Raw genomic sequence first — 17,348 nt, 5'->3', positions numbered from 1 at the left:
AACGCTCAGCCTTTCAAAGTATACTTAATTTGACTGTGCGCGCAGGCACAGGCTATTGGCGCCTATGCGCTACAAATTCTATGAGACACTGGACTATTTCACTTCAGGAGTTTAGACCAATAAAGATGTCTTTATAGTCCTTCAGACTCAAGTTAAAAAAATGCAGGGATCTCTTCACACACGCACTCTTGACACATCCACTGTTGTTGTTTCCCCTTTCATCTTGCATTTACCAGTGATGACATCTTCTTCTAGCACTTCTTTGTCACAGCAACAGCTCAAATGAGAGTATTGCCACCTTCTGGTCCCTCTTAGTACTGCAAATAATTCCTCGCGCATTTGCACACTGCGCGCCTCAGAAAAATCAGGCTGCACACGTTCAGTGCTCAAGCACTCTGTTGATGATGAAATTTGCGTCACGTGTCCTGTACGCCTAGCATTCGCGTCTAACCGAAGTATACTTTGGGCTTCAGTGTTAGCGCCCATGAATGCAGAATGTAAACATGACAAATTACACATTACATTATCTACTGCATAGATATTTATTTAAATTATCACCATGTGTTGAAAACAGCTTCTCTTATTGATCTCATGTGAATTATATCCAGAGAATGAGGCATGTAGTAAATGAAAACACATTTTAATGTCACATTTGTAGTTCATGTTGTACATGTATTCTGTTCGACAGCGTGCATCTCATATTTAAATGCTCCTCTAAACATCGGCACCAACATAGACTGTGCTCGAATGTTTGCAAACAGTATACCGTTGCTCTGCTGTTTCGACACTCTTTCTATCTTTGAGCGAAGAACAAAGAAGAGCTTCACTGTGAGTGTATCAGAGCCTTCATTCACACTATTGTTCTAAACCCATACAACTTTCTTTCTTCAGCGGAACACAAAAGGAGATGTTAGGCAGTATGCTAGTCTCAGTCACCATTCACTTTGATTGTTTTTTTGTTTTTTCGTGTAATGAAAGTGACTGAGGATGATATATCTGTCTATAAATAGTTACAAATCCTCAATAAACAGTCACCATTAATGTAATATCACTACTGAGCTCTCACATTCTGGTTGTGTGGCTTTGTCTTCATCCTTGGAGTTTGACGTCTTTGTGGTACTTACTCTTAAAAACTTGCTTCATTATTCTGTCCCTTCAGACTGAACATCCTCTATTTCAAACACCAGTTGTCACTCACTGTCTCCCCTCAGTCACCTTGCCCAAGGCTGAATGTGTGTGTGCTCTTTTCTCTCATATACACTTTCCCCTCAGAGGGAGCCAATGGGCAAACACTTTGCCTGTCCATCGACCCCCTCAAATGTCTATCTGCGCTTCGTCTCTCTCTCTCTCTCTCTCTCTCGCCTGGATGCCACATTTTCATTCCGTGCATATTATGGGCTCATATTGCAATATGTTTGATTGTGACTCATTCAAATGAGACATTTTTATATGTCTCCCACCGTTTGAAAGGCTCTACATTCGTGTGGCATTTTTAAAACACTGCTTGCAAATGACTGTCCCTTTGGTGTGTTTCATAGCTCTTTGTTAGAATTACTCATGCATTTTAATATTGTTTACTGTCAGTCATTTGGCTTTAGTTCAAAGGATTCATGTGAGTTGTTAATAGGTTCAAAAGCCTTTCAGCCTGACCTTATGAAAGGTCTGTGTATGTTTGCAGTGCAGATGGATTTTAATATCAGAAAAGGAATTTATCATGGAATTTAACACCTGCATTGCACACTTACAGTCTTTTTTTCTTTTTCTATTTAAACTGATTCATAAAGGAAACTGACAGGAATCTATTAGCGTAAACACTTGTTAAAGTACACAACTGAGTTAATGTTCTGTCTGTATCTATTCAATACTTAGACTAGTTAGACTGTATATATATATACACATACATATCAATGAAATTTGTTTACTTGGATTTTTCTAGTCACAAGCACCTTTTATTAATAAGGCTTTGTGTCACATTTCTTGTTTCCATAACAACAGTAGCCACTGGTTATTGTGAACAGTTTGGGTGGTTGAGGGGTCTGTCTGTGAAGTGGGGGAAAGAGGGAGTGATGAAAACAATGAAAGAGAGAGAAGGGGTGCTATGAAGAGAAGTGGAGGGACTGATAATCAGCTTTCACACATTGAGTGCTGGAGGAGTTTCTGATTATGGAGAGCTCTGTTTCTTTGTTATCAAGTTAAACTTGGCATACAGTCTCTTTGAGCACATTTTATTAGGGGTATTTATGTGTGTAATTATTTGGAATATATGAAATGAGAAGAAAATTAGAAAAAGACAAAAAATGACATTCTGAAAGCTTCCAACACTGTTTGAATGAGAATTATTAATTATTTACAGCATTTAATAATGTGGTAATATTGTTGTAATTAATCAATATTAGGGATGCAAACTCATAAGAGGTGGAGAAAAAAAAATTCCAGATGTATATTTTCAGTTGATTTGTTTGTTTTATTTAAAGATTTTTTTGTTATATTTTATATATATATATATATATATATATATATATATATATATATATATATATATATATATATATATATATATATATATACACTGATCAGCCACGACATTAAAACCACCTGCCTAATATTGTGTAGGTCCCCCTCGTGCCGCCAAATCAATGCCAACCCGCTATTCTGAGATGATATTCTTCTCACCACAATTGTACTGAGCGGTTATCTGAGTTACCGTAGACTTTGTTGGTTCAGACCAGTCTGGCCATTCTCCGTTGACCTCTCTCAACAACAAGGTGTTTCCATCCACAGAACTGCCGCTCACTGGATGTTTTTTGTTTTTGGCACCATTCTGAGTAAATTCTAGAGACTGTTATGTGTGAAAGTCAACAGTTACAGAAATACTCAAACCAGCCCATCTGGCACCAACAATCATCCATGCGATTATCTAATCAGCCAATAGTGTGGCAGCAGTGCAGTGCATAAAATCATTCAGATATGGGTCAGGAGCTTCAGTTAATGTTCATATCAACCATCAGAGTGGGGAAAAAATTCATCTCAGTGATTTCGACTGTGGCATGATTGTTGGTGCCAGATGGGCTGGTTTGACTATTTCTGTAACTGCTGATCTCCTGGGATTTTTAAGCACAACAGTCTCTAGAATTTACTCCGAATGGTGCCAAAAACATAAAACATCCAGTGAGCGGCAGTTCTGCTTGATGGAAACGCCTTGTTGTTGAGAGAGGTCAACAGAGAATGGCCAGACTGGTCTGAACTGACAAAGTCTATGGTAACTCAGATAACCGCTCTGTACAATTGTGGTGAGAAGAATATCATCTCAGAATGTTATTCTGAGATGCGGGTTGGCGCTGTTTTGGTGGCACGAGGGGGACCTACACAATATTAGGCAGGTGGTTTTAATGTTGTGGCTGATTGGTGTGTATATATATATATATATATATATATATATATATATATATATATATATATATACATACAGTATATTCTGTATATAAAGAAAGAAAGAAAGAAAGAAAGAAAATAGGGAAAAAATAAGATTCTAAAAGCATTTAATACTGTAGTAATATAGTAGTATTTAACTATACTAACTGCAGTAACAAAAACTATGGTCATCATGCTAAATTTATGTAATTTTACCATATATGTGGGCCACATCTGAGCATTTTAGTAAATCAAGTCGTTTATGATTGGTGGAGGCTCCTAACCGGATAGTTGCCCCACGTCGAGAGAGTATGTGAGAGAGTGAAAGACAGAGAGGACGGGCAATGTGTGTGTGTGTGTGTGTGTGTGTGTGTGTGTGTGTGTGTGTGTGTGTGTGTGTGTGTGTGTAGTGAGTGAGTGAGTGAGTGAGTGAGTGAGTAGAGAGAGAGAGAGAGAGAGAGAGAGATAGAGAGCGCACGGGGCCAGCGGACATCCCTCCCTCGCGCCTCGACGCCTACTGGCTGATCACCACGCGATAGAGTGCGTGAGGATGAGATGTGGACAGCGCAAGACCGGAGCGACAGTAATAACAGGAAACTCGGTGGCGCTCCCGGTGACAAGCGGGCACCAGTCATTCAGCGGACACCTCGGCAAGAAACAAATATTATCAGCCAGGAAATTGAGACGTTTTCAAACTGACGAATTTGTAAGTTATTTAGACCTTTTTACTCTTTAAACCCCGTTTTGAGTCATCCGCGTATTTGTTTGCCCTTGTCAAACGCGCCTCATCTGTTTATCTATTAGTGAATCTGCGACACGCGCGCAGAGAGTTCACCAATGTCCGCTCGTGCGTTCAGCTGTTCACATTCAAGCAGGAGCGAAATCTGCCTTTATAACAGGAACAAAACTTTGATGTGAGACGCCGCGACATTATTTATGGCGACTTGGTTAGTGGGTCAGTAATTAACAAAAAATAATTTATATAATTTATCCGTGAGGACGGTTTCCTTCCATCTGTCACACGTCTTTCCATGGTAGTTAAACGGCTTTAGATTGGAGCAGTAATCTGATGACATCTGTGGGATTTGAGCCAATGTGGGAATGGCAAAAGCGTCAGTTTAGGAGAGTAATTTCTATTAATCTGATTTTAGGATAAATGAGTTGTTTTTCTTTTTTCTATCTGTCTGTCTGTCTGTCTATCTATCACACATTTTGTTTAGCATTACAAGGTGAAAAAATGCAGACTTAGAGCTTTGGGACTGTAGTAATCGCATTTAAATATTTACTGTCTCACCATCCATGTTTTTGAGTTTTGCTGAGTATGTGTTGGAGAGGGAGAGACAGAGACGGATGAGAGATATAGAGTCAACAATCTGAACAAACAGAGGGTACAGCTGTCAGTGGACAGATAATGCACACACGCAGAGAGGAAAAAAAGAGCCGATGATGATAACAAAGAGGGGATTTTGAACAATTTTTAAACTGATCCAAATAACTTACTGTCTACTGCTGTATTTGATATATTTGCATCAAGGCAGTTTGAAAACTGAAATTGTGGTCTTTTTAAAGATCCTGAATCCACATCAGAAAGGAAGACGGGCTATGGATTCCCCTTCAGATCGATTTCATCAGCAGCCAGCCCAGATGTGCCCTTTTGAACTGTATCGCAGTCTGCCAGATTCCAACCCCATGAGCCATCATTTTTCGCCTGGCAGCCTGTCCTCCCACCCCCTCTTCTCCCCTCTCATGCACCCCAACAGTGCCTCCCAGAGGTGGGGTAATTTCCGCCAGCGTCAGGGCTTGTTTCCTGGGCTGCTAGTAGATGGCGATCTAAGCGAGGAGGATGTGTTTGGGAAGAGGGACTTTGTGGTTGGGGGTACCCCATCATCACAGCACTGTCCTGGAGACAAGGGACAAGATTCTGCACCTGAACTCGGAGACTGGAGCCAGGATTTTGCAAGAGTAAAGAGACTGAGAATGGACTCAGCAGATAGGAGTGAAGAAGAGATGGGTGAGGAAGGCAAGAGGGGTAGGAAGAGTAGAGCCTCAGGTAGAATGGAGGTGAGGAAAGGAGGGGAACAGGGAAACAGGAGGGAAGGCAGGAAGCGACAGCGGCAAGAACTGAAGCTTCAGCTAGAGGAGACCAGAGGGAAACTTCTAGAGCTTCAACGCAAGGTATGGAGAGTGTATGGAGGGGAGATCGATAATGAGAAAGGACGAGAGGAAGAACAAGTGAATGGAGCAATAAATCTCGATGAGGTTGCAGAGATGTTTTCCGATGGGGATGATCCTCTCATCAGTGGTGGATTTTCTCCCCCACGCTGTTCGTCTAAGAAAAACAATGAAAGCAGTCAGAATGGGAATGCAGGAATATTCCCGGAGACATCCATGGACCTGGACCTGGAGTTAAATGGTGATCAGGTGTGGCTGGGTTGCAGTCTGATCAGGGGTGAGTGGGAAAGCGTAGAAGGAGGGCAGAAGTTTGCTCAAGCTCTGAAGCAGGAGCTGGCAAGTGTTGTGGCTCAAGTGATTGACAGGGTTGTTCAGCTCTATTCTGAAACAGATCCCTCCTCGGTCACATCTACCACTATGGCCCAAGGAACCAGTATGGCACTGGATCTAAACTCGAACAGGAGGCAGAGACCTGACAGAGTTGCTCACGTGGTAGAGCAGGTGGAGGCTTTACCACTCGTCACTAAGAGTCCTCAAGAAAAGAGGACCCCTATTGCTCAGAGTGGGCACAAGGACCTCCTCATCCCTCAAGCCAATCCCAGCCTCGCTCCTTTACCCCAGCCCCCTCTCCCAGCACTTTTACCCCAAAGGAGCAAAGACCACTTCCTACCCTCCTATCCCACAGATAACCCTGTGCCCTTACCCCTTCTCCACTACACCATGCAGAATCTCTTTGCCCGCTCCCTCTCTAGTTTGCCTCTTCATAAGGACTGCATGTCCGAACCTTTCATGGAGTTCCGTTCACACAACTCAGCGTTCCCACACCTCCCTCTACTAGGCCAGTTAGACCCCTCTCAGTCAGATAGAGCGAGGGAAGGAGGAATGAGGGGAGGGGGAGCAGGATTGATGGATGGAGGAGATGCAGCACTATATCTTGCCGCTGGGTCAATATCCTTTTAAAAAAATGTGAATTATGTAAATATATAAGAAAAATGTAACTCCTAATGGACAGGTGAGGCTAAATGCTTCATCCTACACTGTGTCATGTACGAGATGGTAAATCGTAAAATATCATATGACTTGCCTAGTATGAAAGGTACGACTTATAGACCAAACAATCAAACACACAGAATTTCAAATTGACGCAATACAGGCATCCACTTTTAACTAGCCTCTCATCCAACACTTCATTTTAAGAAAGGAAATGTCTGCAACCTATAATTCGCTTCCCTCGTCTAATTTTAAACCTCATTGTTTTCTTTTCTTTTTGTTGTGGTAAACAAATAGTTATTTTAAAAAAAATAATGGTTAGGTTTAGGTTTGGGAAAGGGGTTAAAGGAATATTCGGGGTTTACTACGAGTTAAGCTCAATCGACAGCATTTGTGGTATAATGTTGATTACCACAAGAAAAATTATTTTCACTCGTCTGTCCTTTTCTTTAAAAAAGCAAAAATCGAGGTTACAATGAGGCAATTACAATAGAAGTGAATGGGGCCAATTTTTGGAGGGTTTAAAGGCAGATATGTGAAGTTTATAATTTTATAAAAGCAGTTACATTAATTCTTCTGTTAAAACTGGTGTATTAAATGATCTATGAATTTGTTTAAATCGTCGTTTTAGGGTTTACAGCGTTACGTCGTCATGGCAACAAAATTGTAACACTGAATATAATTTTACACAGAAAAGGTTAGTAAGCTATTTTATAGACACTAAAATCATGTTAACACATTATTTACATCCTGTGGCTATACTTCTGAAACAGTGAATATTTTAACATTATGGATTGGCCTCATTCACTTTCATTGTGAGTGCTTCACTGTAACCCAGATTTTAGCCTTTTTTTTTTAAATAAAGGAGGGACATGCTGAAATAAATTTTTGTGGTAATCAATATTATGCCACAAATGCTGTCGATTTAGGGCTTTATGTTTGAGTTAGGGAGTCAACTTTGGAAAAATCCTTTTTTCATTGTTCGTTGGTTTGTTTATTTTTCTCAGTTGTAGTAAAAGTAATAGGTTGTTGTACAAGCCAACTAGTTAGACTTTTAAGAGTTTTGCCATCTTGTACTATTATTACGACTTGTCATGAGACCTGGGTTGGCTTTAACTGGACAAATGTGTCCTATTTCTCTACACTGTGTGTGTATATGTGTGTGTGTGTGCGTGCACGTGTGTATTTATGTGGTATCTAAGCACAAGTTCCTTAACCGTCTATACTCTCAGGAAGGTCTTTCTCCATCCCACCTGAAGAAAGCCAAACTCATGTTCTTTTACGCACGCTATCCCAGCTCCAGCACACTCAAGACATACTTCCCTGATGTCAAGGTGATGTCTCATTTGCATGAACACAAGATTCATCTTACAACTGCCCTGAACAAAATAGTATTTCATGTGTGGGCAAAACTTGCACAGATTATGTAGGCTAATGATTTATTTAATTAATTTACACTGACCTAAATACAGCAGTGTGGCATGGTTCTAACCATTACATTTGTAATGAATGAATACTGAATAAAGATGTAGCTAGTTTTATGCAATTCAACTCAGAAAGTCTCCAAAACATTATACCAAAAGGTATCATGTAGACCTACATTCAAAATATAGCTTTTGAAATGATGCTAAAATTAATTTGGCTGTTGTTTTCCTTCTACACAGTTCAACCGTTGTGTCACTTCACAGCTGATTAAGTGGTTCAGTAACTTCCGGGAGTTCTTCTATATCCAGATGGAACGCTTTGCTCGCCAGGCAGCCAGAGAGGGGCTTGCATCTGCCAGAGAAAGATCACTGCGCCTGGGCAGGGACTCTGAGCTTTATCGCATCCTTAACATGCACTACAATAAGAGCAATGATTACCAGGTCAGTGTGTATGAGTACATGTGATTGAAGGGATGGGTGCTGCATGCAGCCATGTGTTTTTTTTTGTGTGTAAACTTCATGTCCTCTCTCTAGGTTCCAGAGAGGTTTGTGGAGGTATCTGAGGTAGCCCTGAGGGAGTTTTTCACCGCCATACAGAGCGGTCGAGATACTGATCCCTGCTGGAAGAAGGCCATCTATAAGATCATCTGTAAATTAGACAGCCCGGTGCCTGACAGCTTCCGCCTGCCCGGCTGTCCCACGGACACTTACCGGATGGGCTGAATAGAGTTCACATGCACATACAGTCTCATAAAAAAAATAATGAAAAAAAATAATATGTGCATGGATGGATATCACAAGCATGCACAGTTCAATATGAACAGTGAACAATTTTAATGGGCAAGAAAGAAGATCCAAGAAAAAAAAAAGTGTGCAATTGCACTGTAAAGAATGAGGACACTGAATGTGTAGTTTATTATTATAATGATGCTCGAAAGTATTTCTTGTTTAAACAATCTAATTGATAACATACATTCTACTTTAGTGCAGCATTATTCCAGTTAGCAGCACTGAGGAATGCTCTGATTATGTGAAAAAAGAAAAATCCCATTTTACTTGATGTTACATTATTGATCATTAATTTATCTTAAAACGCAATGCTGTCTGGCTTTTGTTGACCTTTTTTATATTACTTGTTATATAACATTGCTAAGTTTCTGTGGACCTGTGATGTTGAAACGTGTATTAAAATTAGTGAAACGTTTATTGTCAAATGCAAGACTGTAATTATTTATAAAAGTACGTATGACATGTTATTGCCTGAGTACACCAAGTAAGAGACAAATGTTGCACACATATCTTTTATATGATTGAAAACAGCTCTTGGTTCTCAAACTCAGTGACGGTGGTTTACCCTGAAAGTAAGCCGAAGCACCTGATTGCATGTGCCTACACCCAGTGTATTGAACATCTATGTGGTAGGCAGTCCTAATGGTCCTAAATTTGCTTAGAAACATATCTGTCTCCTCATGAGTTTGTGCGATCACATGATTGTGCTTAACTCATGATGAGTGTCAGTGCGCGCCCCCGCGGCTGCTGGTTAAATACTAGTATTGAAGTACGCGCGCGCACACACGCCATGGCGCTGCCGTGTTATCTGCTGGTGGAGTTGTTGCTGTACGGTAGCTGTGTTATATGTGGAATCGTCACAGCCGCCTTCGTTACTATTTCACAGGTATCTCCTCTTTATTATTGATTACATGAGATATATAACATACTTTTCCCCCGTAAGTGTTTCACAGTGATCTGCAGTGGGATAAATCAAAAATGTAAATTACAAGTTTTGTTGTTGTTAAAGTCGATGGGAAACAGCTTGTAGTTTGGTTCAGTGCAATTATGTATGCACTTGTATTATTTTTCCTCCAAACATCGTCACAGTCATATGACCGAAGTTAAATTTAAGTATCATGAACGTCACTGTATTGAACATTGCATTGAGCCATGTTGTACGAGAAATAATGAACGCTAAAGTTAAAACCCGGAAGTTAAGAGAAACTGAAAGTGTATCAGAATTAGTAACTGTCATGTGACCAGCAGAGAATTTGTTTCCAAGAGTTCTTGGATTATTGAAGTCAGATGAGTAAAATAAATATGTGTGTTTGTGAACGAGCCTCAGTCAGTTCACATTAATAAAGGGATAGTTCACCCCAAAATGAAAATTCTGTCATCATTTTCTCACACTCCCAGATATGTCTGTCTGTACTTCTGCTGCACACGATTTTTAGAAAAATATTTCAGCTCTATAGGTCCAAACAATGCAAGTGAATGGTGACCAGAACTTAGATGCTCCAAAAGCACATAAAGGCAGCATAAAAGTAATCCCTAAGACTCCAGTGGTTAAATCCGTGTCTTCAGAAGTGATATGATAAGTGTGGGTGAGAAACAGATCAATATTTAAGTTCATTTTTATTATAAATCTCCACCTTTGACCAGCCACGACCAGTAATTGGTGATATGCATGAAGAATGCGAATCAACAATTACTTAAGTAGAAGAATGTGGAAGTAAAACTGAAAGTGGAGATTTATAGTAAAAAAGGAGATCTGTTTCTCACCCACACTTATCATATTGCTTCTGAAGACATGGATTAAACTACTGGAGTTGTATGGATGACTTTTATGCTGCCTTTATGTGCTTTTGGAGCATCTAAGTTCTGGTCACCATTCACTTGCATTGTTTGGACCAACAGAGCTGAAATATTCTTCTAAAAAATTTGTGTTCTGCAGGAGAAAGAAAGTCATACACATGTGGGATGGCCTGAGGGTGAGTAAAAGATCAGAGAATTCTCATTTTTGGGTGAACTATGACTTTAAATGTAACAGTAGAGGCCAGGGTATCTGAAACTATATGCAAACTGTTCACCATGGTTAATTTAATATTGCTTATTATGGCAAAACAAAATCTGGGTCAGTCCTGTAACCCGGAAATATTGTTTTCTCTGTCTTTCCACTCTCACAGGGTAGCTTTGCTGGGAAGTGTATGCTATATGGTTCAGTACATGTGAACTCCTCCATCAGTGTGCTCTCATCCACGTCTCCCTCACTGTGCTACTTTGTGTCAGCCATATCAGTGTGTGTGGCTGTTTTCTGCTTCTCCCTCACCCTATGCTGGATCTACACCAGCTGTGTTGATGGAGAGGTGAAAAGGTGTGTCCAGGAATTCATGAAATTATGTGCTGCTCATGTGTTTGTTAAACCAGAGGTTATCTAAAGGTACCTCTTTTTCCGTTTCCTGTTATTCTGTGGTCCAGAATGCATAGATTGTATAAAATGGCACTTATAAGAAGCTTTTTGATCTGATACATTGTGGCAATGTTCTTATTTGAAGAATATCTTATATAAATATATTTTTTTTAATGCCTTCTTTGTGCAATGACTGTTATCTCTGTCTGGTATCAGAGAGAAATTCTGCATGAAAATTACCCTCGGCGTGTGTGGAGTCTTCCTTTTCTTTCTCTTGGTGACGGGATGCATCCTGAAAATTGGCAGAGACCGACTGTGTGACTCAGTGCTCAGTCAAATGACAAATATAACCAGGTGAGAGAGAGATCTCAACAATTCCATCTGATATGTGAGGATTTTGTTCATGAAAACAAAAGCAATTGACATTGAAATGATTAACTATATTTACACTATGACTATGAGGGCTTAAACTTTTGGCAATTGCAGGTGTGAAGAAGCACAAAATAACTTTTGGATGAGCCCTATCAATGGGAACCAGTTCTACTCAAACCTACACAGTGCAGAGGTAGAAAAAACACCCCTGATGACACACACACACACTTAGAAATACTGAATGCAAGAACACCCAGCATATAGTTTTATTTACCTCTTTGCTTTATCTTATTTAGACTTTGACTAATTTCTAGGGCTGTCAGACTTAACACATTTTAATACAAAAAAACTTTTGAGATTAATTCAATGTATAATTAATGTGGTTAAATTTCTTAATTTGACTTTCTGAAACAGTTTATTTTGTTTTTTTTACTTTCACCTGTACATTGCTCAAGCACCAGCACAGGTGTCTATGTAAAATACCTAACACATCAATCACTTATTATTACCCCAATTTAGAAAAAGTTGGGACAGTATGGAAAATGCTAATAAAAAAATAAAAATAAAAAAAGTGATTTGTAAATTCTATTCACCCTATACTACTGTATATTAAACACACTACAACAACACATTATTTGGTGTTTTACCTTGTGAATGTAATTTTTTTTATTTTATTTTTTTTATACACACTCATTTCAAATTATATGATTGCAAAAAAGTTCATCATCATTTTTATCTAATAACATTTATTAAGTGTTTGGGCACTGAAGACACAAGTTTAAGTTTAGCAAGTGGAATTTTCCCCCGTTCATCCATTATGCAGGTCTTCAGCTGTGCAATTGCACGGTGCCTTCATTGCCGAATTTTGTGATTCTTAGTCCACCACATGTTCTCAGTTGGAGACATGTCAGGATTGCAGTCAGGCCAATCTAGAACCCACACTCTCTGCTTATACAGCCATGCAGTTTTAATCCAGGCAATAATGCTTCTTTTTGTTTTTATTAGCATTTTCCATACTGTCCCAACTTTTTTGTAATTGGGGTTGTAGAAAGCTATTTTATCTGTAAAAGATGGAGAAACTTCCAAGGAAGAAATGCGTTTTTACAGAAATGTTTCAGGTTCAATAAAACCCAAAAATTTAATTCTCTCATCGTTTACTCACCCTCATGCCATCCCAGATGTGTATGACTTTCTTTCTTCTGCTGAATCCAAACAAAGATTTTTAGAAGAAGTTCTCAGCTCTTTTGGTCCATACAATGCAAGTGAATGGGTGCTAAAATTTTGAAGCACCAAAAATCACATAAATCAGCATAAAGGACTTAAATCTGTTTCTCACCCACACCTATCATAGTGCTTCTGAAGACATGTATTAAACCACTGGAGTCTTATGGATTACTTTTATGCTGACTTATGTGATTTTTGGTGCTTCAAAATTTTAGCACCCATTCACTTGCATTGTATGGACCAAAAGAGTTGAGAACTTCTTCTAAAAATCTTTGTTTGCATTCAGCAGATGAAAGAAAGATGTAAACATCTGGGATGGCATGAGGGTGAATAAATGAGAGAATTAAAATTTTTTGGTGAACTATTCCTTTAAGCTTAATCGACATCATTTGTGGCATTATGTAAAATTATTTAAACTTGTCCCTCATTTAAAAAAATAAAATAAATAAATAAAAAACATGTGTAGTTACAGTGAGACACTTACAATGGAAGTGAATGGGGCTTTAAATGTTAAAGTACACACCTTTTCAAAAGTATAGCCACAATACAAACATTACACATGTAAAAAATTATCTCAGGGATTTACCAGTGCCGGGTTTAATTCATCACGACAACAAAGTTGTAATATTGGACATATCTTTTCACAGATAAGGTTAGTAAGTGAATTTATCACACTAAAATCACTTTAACACAGATATACTTTTAAAACCATGTATATTTAATGTTATGGACCCATTCACTTCCATCTCTTACTTTGTGATAATCAACATTGCTGTCGAATGAGCTGGACTTGTGCTATTTAATTAATGTTTCTAAGTTCATTACATTTAAATGAAATCCTTATATGACTTTTAACAAAATGAAAGTCGTTTGCAGTCTTTGTAGGGAGAAATATTAACATCTAAGCTCAGCTATTGACAGCCGACGGGAGGGTTGCCTTTATTGGAACAGGATAGTGTGAAAGATAGGACAAGAAACAATGAGAGGGGAGGGGGGATGGGATCGGGAAATGACCCGAGCTGGAGACAAACACCGGGTCACCCGCACGCAAGCGGCACCGGGCCATATACCAGAGCATGTGCACAACCTGTCAGATCACAACCTGCCCTCCAAATTTCACAGTTTTTTTTTCATATTACAATGAACCATTTGCATGCTAGGTGTTTAACGTCATGGCTGACAAAATTGTTTGTTTCTGTTTGCTTTTCTTAGACAGCAGTATGGGTGAACCTGTTCTTATGGATGATCATTGCTGTTCTGGTTCTGGTCCAGTGTAAACAAGGGTCAGGAAACAGGTCAGGAGGAGAGGACCCGTCAGCCACCCCCTCTGAAACGGAACCCTTCTTCAACCCGGGACATCCTTAGGGAAATATATGTCTGTAGACTCTAAAACGGTCTACATTCCACATGAACACACACATACTCGCACATACGTAACACTTGCTCTAACTGTCACACTGCTGGCTAGCATTTGACTAGCCGAGGAGAGATGATTTATTTTTTTTTCTCTAGCATTGCCAGGGGTTAGTTGCCATGGTTACTGATCTGTGGCTGGCAGCACAGACCTGGCAGGTGAGAGTGTGCGGTTGCCAGATTGGTGGTGTGACCTGAACTGATCAAGACACCGCGTTCCATAAAAACATCAAATTTGACAATGTTGTCAGCATTTTTTAAGAGCAGCAAAATTATATCAAAAATAAAAGAAAGAAGACATCTCTATATTTCTAAGAAAAATGTTTGTGCACTTTGCATGATTCTGGTGTTTTATTCCATGGCTAAAAATGCCACGAGTGGAAATGTTAGTTTAAAGGTATGCCTGAAATAACTGCCATTCAATTTAACCTGGTTGCGTTGGCGTTAACCCAAGCCAACCCACTGTACTGTAATTTTTGAACGGTCTTACACAAGTAAAGTCTAATAGGCACTGTACATTTTCGCCCTCTGCTGTCTGCTTACATGTATTACTTTATAAATCCCATCAGACGGTGCTTGTGTCCCTGTTTTGTGGGCTAGGAATCTCCCATAAATGCCATTTTCCCTAATTTCACATTTCTCCTATTTGTAGTCCTTGGTGAGTTGATGTCCTTAACACGAGCAAAACTGCTTGAGAGTGTCTTTCTGAGAGAGTTTAGCTATTAATCTTGTGCCCTGCAGAGATGTCATTTTTAATGGGGTTTTTCTGTACACAGTCATGGGAGGTTGGTGTGTGTGTGTGTGTGTGTGTGTGTGTGTGTGTGGTGTGTTTGGGATGACAGGGACATAAATCTATAATTTGGCCAGTGATGGTATCCGCTTTCTGCAGGCCAAGTGCCAAATCTGAGCACTAATGTCCTCGAAAACACAGTGTCCTTCCGCCCATCTCTGCAGCATACAGTGCCCATGTTTATTTCAGTTATTAAATGCTTTAGACTGCTTTCCTAATAATTAATTTATCTCTGTGCAGTTTTTGTACATTCTCATTTAACTTCCCATATTTGTTTTGTGAAAAACTACTGTTCATATACAAGCACTGATTTTTCTTTTATGGAAACAAAATCTGTTGTATACCCAGTATTCCCGAGTCTAAGGTTGTGCGAAACTTTCAAAGTACATTCAAATAAATTGGTCAACCCAAGTTTTAAGTGGGTTGTTTAAAGTGCTTACTGTGTCACTCTTTGTCTGTATGTTCTATGTGCCTGATGACCACTTACTATGATGCTATGATAATGCTTTCAAATGCAGCTAATCCAGAATGCTGAAAGTGCAAGTATGGCTGAATAGCAACAGCATTTGCAGAATGTTACCTTTAAAGAACTTCAGATGAAACTTTATTTGTTCAGTTTGACTGAGTAGCATTAGACAAGTCCAAAAATCACTTGAGAAGGCAGTTTAGCACCAGACAACTATTCTTACTCTGCCAGATAAGAGAAACTCTTCGCCATGAAAGCCTGCAGAATGCTGAACAGTTATGTTCCCAGAAAAGGGCAAGGCAATATAGTGCAACAGAACCCGCCCACTTTTTCAGCCATCTGGGTTCCGGAAGTATTTTTCCCATTCCTTTTTTCCCATAAGGATTTGATTAAATTCTTCATAAAAGAGTTCTCAGCCGTTGACCAGCTCCGAGGTGAAACACTACATTACAAACTTTAATGTAAAGCAAAAAAAGTTTTTTAAAAAACGGACAAAAAGACAAAGGTACAAGACCTTGTTGTGACCGTATACCATCTTTCGTGAGGGAATGAACAAGGGAGGTGATCTTAAGAAGCATGGCAAATGACATAAGTCAAAAACGATAGAAAAATATTGATTTAAAGTTGTTGATTATAAGTATAGAAACCATATATTTTCAAATATTCAGATACTATGCAAATATTTAAGTAGTTTGATAGGAGACCGCCTCGATTGCGTCACTCGCAGAGCTTGTTTGGCGTGCTTGGTTTGCTGCGAGTATCTACATGGGAAGTGTAGTTCTTCAGCACAAATTCTGCTATTAAACGTGATTTTTTTTATTTTTATTTTTTATTACGTTGAAATAATGCGGACTGACTGCTTCAACAGAAGCATATACCATCAATTAACAACATCTTAGCTCATGGTAGGTTTGTCTTTAAGGTTTACGTTTTTGTTAAAAATCTATTTGCCTCTGGAGAAAAAGAATGGAATTTTTATTTTGGGAACCAGACTGTTGTGCTCTATTTCATTGTTACATCATAAAATGTGTGGAGGATCCAAGCTCAACAAAGACAAACCAGAGAGTAAACCAAACTTCATACAAAGCAAGTTAGAGACTTTGATAAATAATACTGAACAATTACTTGTGTCTTGAAATGCTGGTTCAATTAACAGAGGACTGCATGTTTGAGTAACATTTATTTAAGTATTGGAAATGATATCAATCTTTTGCTATAAATGACAAATATATATTTTTTTACCTTCTGTATTAATGTCTTATGGTCTTTGCTTTTTTTCTTATCTCTTATTTGCTCCTTTGTCTCCTTCTGCCTTCTAAAGCTGCTTGCTGAGTTTACGGGCCTGTCTCTCACGGGCCTCGTAAGCGTGTTTTGTATCCAGCAGATCGTCCAGCATCCTTCGGAGGCGGGCCATGTCCAGCTGTGTAGCCTGACACTGCTCACGCAGATTCTGGGTCTCCTCATGCAGCTCCGTAGCAGCCGCAGCCAGCTCTGCGCTGCGCTCCTTGCACTGCGCCTGTATGTGGACAGCATCCACCAGCATGGTCTCCACGCTGGACACCACCGAATCGGTCTGAGCCTCAGCCATCTCAGCCATCACCTGGGAGAAAGAGAGGGGAAGAGCGGTCATAGGCGAGAAAGTTTTCCACACATCACAGAAAAGGCTTCTTCTGACAAGAGCAAATGTAAGGGGGATGTTTAGTGTAAAATGAGGTGAGAAAAAAAAGATTAAGTCTGACCTCATCATGTCCCAATAACCATACAAACCTCCAAAAAAAAAAAAAAAAAAAAAAGTGTAACTAACTCTTTAAAAGTATAACTGGGTACATAAATATAGTTCCACTGTGTAAAGGTGAGTATGGTTGTGTCCCACACTTACATACATACATTTAATTTACATAAATA

The 17,348-nt window shown here is 39.3% G+C and overlaps 2 protein-coding genes across 2 annotated transcripts; both read left to right on the top strand.

The window, feature by feature from the left end:
• Positions 1-3,856: 3,856 nt before the first annotated feature.
• On the top strand, positions 3,857-9,201 carry LOC127443102 (prospero homeobox protein 1-like). The gene is made up of 5 exons (XM_051701618.1): positions 3,857-4,117; positions 4,981-6,531; positions 7,800-7,907; positions 8,238-8,438; positions 8,532-9,201. Exons 1-5 carry the CDS (start codon positions 3,962-3,964, stop codon positions 8,718-8,720), a joined length of 2,205 nt encoding a protein of 734 aa, XP_051557578.1. The 5' UTR covers positions 3,857-3,961; the 3' UTR covers positions 8,721-9,201.
• A 324-nt stretch (positions 9,202-9,525) lies between these two features.
• LOC127443109 (transmembrane protein 179B-like) lies at positions 9,526-15,412 on the top strand. Its single transcript, XM_051701630.1, has 5 exons — positions 9,526-9,672; positions 10,955-11,142; positions 11,395-11,532; positions 11,665-11,743; positions 13,987-15,412. Exons 1-5 carry the CDS (start codon positions 9,577-9,579, stop codon positions 14,137-14,139), a joined length of 654 nt encoding a protein of 217 aa, XP_051557590.1. The 5' UTR covers positions 9,526-9,576; the 3' UTR covers positions 14,140-15,412.
• The last annotated feature ends 1,936 nt before the right edge of the window (positions 15,413-17,348 follow it).

Source organism: Myxocyprinus asiaticus, chromosome 1 (assembly GCF_019703515.2).
Source record: "Myxocyprinus asiaticus isolate MX2 ecotype Aquarium Trade chromosome 1, UBuf_Myxa_2, whole genome shotgun sequence".
Classification (NCBI taxonomy): Eukaryota; Metazoa; Chordata; class Actinopteri; order Cypriniformes; family Catostomidae; genus Myxocyprinus; species Myxocyprinus asiaticus.
The sequence above is the reverse complement of the archived record's forward strand: the minus strand, read 5'-3'. Positions and strand labels throughout refer to the sequence as shown.

Excerpts from the sequence above, each read along its gene's own strand:
- LOC127443102 (XM_051701618.1), top strand. The coding sequence starts at position 3,962 with ATGAGATGTGGACAGCGCAAGACCGGAGCGACAGTAATAACAGGAAAC. Across the intron at positions 6,532-7,799 it reads TATATCTTGCCGCTGGGTCA|TCTCAGGAAGGTCTTTCTCC; the intron begins ATATCCTTTTAA and ends AACCGTCTATAC. Across the intron at positions 7,908-8,237 it reads CATACTTCCCTGATGTCAAG|TTCAACCGTTGTGTCACTTC; the intron begins GTGATGTCTCAT and ends CCTTCTACACAG.
- LOC127443109 (XM_051701630.1), top strand. The coding sequence starts at position 9,577 with ATGGCGCTGCCGTGTTATCTGCTGGTGGAGTTGTTGCTGTACGGTAGC. Across the intron at positions 11,143-11,394 it reads GTTGATGGAGAGGTGAAAAG|AGAGAAATTCTGCATGAAAA; the intron begins GTGTGTCCAGGA and ends GTCTGGTATCAG. Across the intron at positions 11,744-13,986 it reads CAAACCTACACAGTGCAGAG|ACAGCAGTATGGGTGAACCT; the intron begins GTAGAAAAAACA and ends TGCTTTTCTTAG.